Source organism: Vespula pensylvanica, chromosome 6, assembly GCF_014466175.1.
Source record: "Vespula pensylvanica isolate Volc-1 chromosome 6, ASM1446617v1, whole genome shotgun sequence".
NCBI classification, from domain to species: Eukaryota; Metazoa; Arthropoda; class Insecta; order Hymenoptera; family Vespidae; genus Vespula; species Vespula pensylvanica.
Genome location: NC_057690.1, coordinates 984,347 through 989,346, shown reverse-complemented (window position 1 = coordinate 989,346; position 5,000 = coordinate 984,347). Strand labels below are relative to the sequence as shown.

Here is a 5,000-nt window from a genome sequence, read left to right as displayed (position 1 = left end):
GATATATAGATAGATAGATAGGATAGAGTATGTATTTACTTTTATCGGGTACGTTTTAACTGGATTTTTTTCGAATACGTAAAAACTTCATTTTCCCGTATCTCTTTCTTTTTCTTCTTCTTCTTCTTCTTCTTCTTCTTCTTTTGATTTTTTTTTCTTTTCTTTAAATAAATATCACGAACTTTTAATACCCTTTACATCGCTTATATATTGTCATTTATCATTGAATCATTTGAGTCAATCATTGAGTTAATATTTAAGTAGAATGATCGTGCCTTTTTATACGAACAAACGATTGTTACTACGTGGGACTTACGGACGATACCTTTTTAATCGATTAATAGTTAACGCTCATTGACGAGTCACATATGCAATTGACATATAATATTTAATATTGCGCGCACGCGCTCACGAGAGAGAGAGAAAGAGAGAGAGAGACCTTCGGACTTTGTTCGTCGAATCGTTTTAAAAATTTCTGATAATTATGTTAGCGTGCTTTAGGTGAATATATATATATATATATGTATGTTTTACGTGTATAAGTTAAGTCCGATAAATAACTCCGATCGACTTACTAAAATATTTCTCATACAAAAAGTTTTTATACCTATTTCTCTCGTTTTCAATAATTCCATCATTTAAATTGCTCGAAAGAGAATTATTTGTTCTTTTGTATCAAAAAGTTTCGCTAACAAGATAATTTTGCTCTTTCTCTCTCTATATATATATCTATATATGTGTATATACATATATATATATACATACACACACACATACTATATATATTTATGTACATTTATGTATACATATATATACACACACATACATACACATATTTCTTTTACGTGTCTCTCTTTTACGTGTTTGAAAATTTATCATCAAATTAATGCTGCAGAATGAAACACGGCAACAATAACACTTTGTTAGATAAAACCGAATCCTAGAAAATCATAGTGCATCGCAAATATCGGTCTCTCGCGTGACTTCAACTATTAAAGATAAATGTATCCGATTGGATGCGTCGGTGGTAGTTCTACGATCGTCGTAAAACGACTAAGAAAAATAACTATGGGAATCTAGGTACTACTTTCGAATGACATAGAAAAATATCTAGATCGATTAACGTACGTACATACATACATACATACATACACACATTATGAATTTTGTATAATATTAAAATAATAACATTTGAACGACCTTACCTGGAAGATACCGAGAATTTCTAATCGTTGTGTGTATTATCTTTGTTATGATAACATTAACTACTTTAGAATATATTCGTAATACGTAGACGAAAATATTCTAAGAACTTGTTGTGTATAAGAAATGAAAAGGTAGAATCGTACGTACAAACGATTTCTTTTGATTATATATGGGTATACAACGTGCCAAGTTATTTACAATATAAACGAATGTTACGTAGATAAGACGAAGACGATGAGAGAGCTAAAATACATATTGGCTGTATCATCGTCAGTCTTGATCGTGACTTTCAACGGTAACCATCATTCCGTATAACTAGCTAACGTTGTAAAACAATTATAAAATTGTAACGATACATACATATATATATATATACACACATATATATATATATATATATATATATATATATATACGAATGGAGGATTCTTATACGGTACTATAGAACGAAGTCGGCCATCATTAGATTATTAAGTTAGTTAAGCGAGGACAAAAGATGTTCCACTGGACAGTCGTAAACGTCGTCACAAGTCATAACGCAAAGCTCTACAATTTGGTGTTATCGTTGTTTAACTGATCGTAAAAATAATTCATGTACATATACGTATGAGTGTGTATATATATATATATATAAATATATATATATATATAATGCATGTACGTACGTACGATGTATACATATATCTATAGATAAAGAAACGCAAAACACGAGAGTCATTATCATTGTTTAATTTGTTTATTTTTGTTATCGTCTACTAAGAAATTTAATACGAGCGAATCTACGTATAAACACAGTCGGTAGATAATTTTTCTCCGTTTGTTAAAAAACACGATATAATCGTTCGATTATCTTTCTCGTTAATTACTTACAGTAACTCGTCTCAAAAATAAAAAAGAAAGAAAAATATAAAAGGCATTATTGAGTTACAAATTTACGACCATCATCGTTTGCAAATCAATAGAAATAAGATTTATGTAAGACCTAAACTCAGACAATCGATTATCGAAGTTTGAAAGTTAATGAATGACAATGAATGAAATTCTTTCTCCCTTCAACTGGTAACTTGAATGAAGATGTAATCTACGATATGTGTTAGTGTATTTTTAACTTAGGAGATGTATCGTGGCGCTATCTTCGGGCAAATATAGTATAACTTTAAGGTAATAAAAAGTCGATAATAGGTTATAATTATAAAATTTGTTAATAAGAGTTGAAAAGAAGATTAATGAAGGAATATATCTTAGAATAACGTTCGACGATCTTAGAAATAATTACAAAATTTATAGACATTTTATATACGTATATATATATATTGTTTATATAATATTTGTATAAATACCGAGATCACGGTTGAAAATATGTACTCGTAATTTACAATAACGCTAATATTATTTGTTTACGTATGCACGCACATACACACACACACATACACACATATATATATATACACAAATACATGTACATATATTATCATGTTTTATTGTCATGGATATTCTTCTCATCTCATCGTTGAATTCAACTTAGTTGAATATTTTAATCAATATTTAGTTTTCTGAAAGAACCTTGAACGCCATCGAGTTCCAAGAAAAGACCGGAAGGTTTCGTTCCTGGCAAACGAACGCTCTCATTCGTACGACTGAGTTTCTCCTCTCTCAAGTACCAATCTCTGTTTCTCTCGATTTTCTTCCTCCACGCATCTGCAATCAAACAAATCTCATTTGTACTACAAACACTAATTTGCATTCCTACTCATCTCGTTACGTTATGTTTACGTTTACGTTTACGTTTACGTTTATATTCTTCTTAATTAAAATTGCTAATTGTAAATTCACGCCGAGTAATATCAATATAAATATAGGTACGTGTATACATACATATATATACATATATATATATATGTATGTATGTATGTATGTATGTATGTATGTATGTATGTATATTGTATCGCCAACATGGTAAAGATATATAAAAGAAAAAAAAAATTTAGAAAAAGGAATAAAAAAAGAGAACCATTTAATTCCTCAAAGGTGCCAGCTTTGCCTCCCCATTCGTTTGGTAATATTTCTTGATCCATGTACGAATATAATTCTTCTCCACCTCCCGTGTGTACGCGAAACTACGATAAAAAATTATTACATCATTTCATTCTTGAATTTAAATAATCGTTAAAATACTTTGTAATTACGTATTATTTGAAAGTCGGAAAATATCATTTGTTTCTCAAAGAGATGCAACTATTTCGATATTATGATATAAATACTTGTACTTAAATCAAATTTATTTTCCAAATTGCATAAATGCAACGATCTAAAAAATTACGATGGAAATAACTTGGATGCAGATTAGATAATCGAATTTAATTTTTATCTCAATGATCTGAACGATATAAAAAAAAAAAAAAAAAAAAATTATAACAGAAATCTTTAAAAACAATAAAATTTAATTCGTAAGAAAGAGAGAGAGAGAGAGAGAGAGAAATTCATACCTTGTCCACTAATTTTTCTTTGAGCAATGGATAAAATAGATTAAGAATATTGGTGATAAAATTTGGTGCGTGTAAAAAATGAACCCTGTAAAGTCTCATAGGCATACTATCTTGTATCGCCAACATTGCTCGCCTTACTATTGTTTGCGTTGGACTGCATTTAGCAAGATGTACTGCGGTAAATCCCTAAAAACAAATAATTATCTACGTTTTTATATTTGTTATCTCTTATTTTAACCAATACTATTACAAGGAAATTTAAATCGAAGAATATTTTTAACCGTATTTGACCATCTTTTAAATAATATACATGAATAAGTGCTTAACATTTGTTCAATTTGTGTTTGGTAAACGCATATATAAGTAGTTAAACATAATGTTCTTTCCTTTCTTTCTTTTTTTTTTTTCTTTTTTTTTTCTTTTACATAAATTATATATATTTTCTGAAACGAAGTGAGCCGAAAGCAGTTCCTAAGTTTATATTTAAAATCAATTACTTTTTTCGCAATTTTTTTTTTATTCTCTTCTTTTTTTTTTTATTTTTTTAAACTCGTTAAGCTCTACGAAGTTTTACGATTTGAAAAGAGAAGATTGGTCTAAAAAGTGTGTAAAAAATAGTAATTGAATTAGAAAGTTGTCTAGGAATCATATTAATTTTTTTTTCTAGAAACCATATATTAATTGATAAAGATAAAAATTCGTTGATGTAAATTTTTTCTTTTCTTTTATTTATTTATTTATTTATTTATTTTTCTTCAAATTTGGTATACATACCTCGAGATCTATGACCATGACATTGGATAAAGAAGGTTCTTCTATTAAACGAATATCCTGTACCATTAAAATTCTTCTCGATATCGCTTGAACTGAGAATTTGTCTATATCTGTATCGTTTAATCTCAAGATTGTAACTCGATAACCTTCTACAGTTAGAGACGGTAATACAAAATATTGTCTATCGATGGAAAATAAAATGAAATAACATGATTAATATACTCGACGATAAATTTACATCTAATATACATTAAAAGTAGCAGTACATTGCAACGAGTCATCGTGTAATTTGCGAAAAAATAAAAATTACCTGGCACAAGTAATCTTATCTATCGTTAAAATCGTGACAGCTTGAATGATTATACATATATCTCGTAAAAATATTAAATTGGAGACGTAATTAATAACAAATAATATCTAATTACGTTTAAATGTGTTTTGTATCGTGAGAATCATTATGGTCATCTATTATTATTATTATTATTATTATTATTATTATTATTATTATTATTATAATTATTCTTGTTTATTCAA

At 28.1% G+C, this 5,000-nt stretch overlaps 1 protein-coding gene across 3 annotated transcripts in view; it reads right to left on the bottom strand.

Moving 5' to 3' along the window:
• Positions 1 to 5,000, bottom strand: part of LOC122630058 (alpha-tocopherol transfer protein-like) — a 15,541-nt gene that overhangs the window by 8,117 nt on the left and 2,424 nt on the right. For 2 of the 3 annotated variants that reach the window (XM_043814107.1, XM_043814106.1), the window contains 4 exons: positions 4,467 to 4,647; positions 3,693 to 3,878; positions 3,218 to 3,323; positions 2,493 to 2,904 (listed from right to left, as the gene is read on the bottom strand). In XM_043814107.1, coding sequence (XP_043670042.1) covers positions 2,741 to 2,904; positions 3,218 to 3,323; positions 3,693 to 3,878; positions 4,467 to 4,647 — 637 coding nt within the window. In that variant the 3' untranslated portion in view covers positions 2,493 to 2,740. Of the gene's footprint in view, positions 1 to 2,492; positions 2,905 to 3,217; positions 3,324 to 3,692; positions 3,879 to 4,466; positions 4,648 to 5,000 lie in introns of those variants that run through there. The other variant, XR_006327396.1, reaches the window with a different exon arrangement.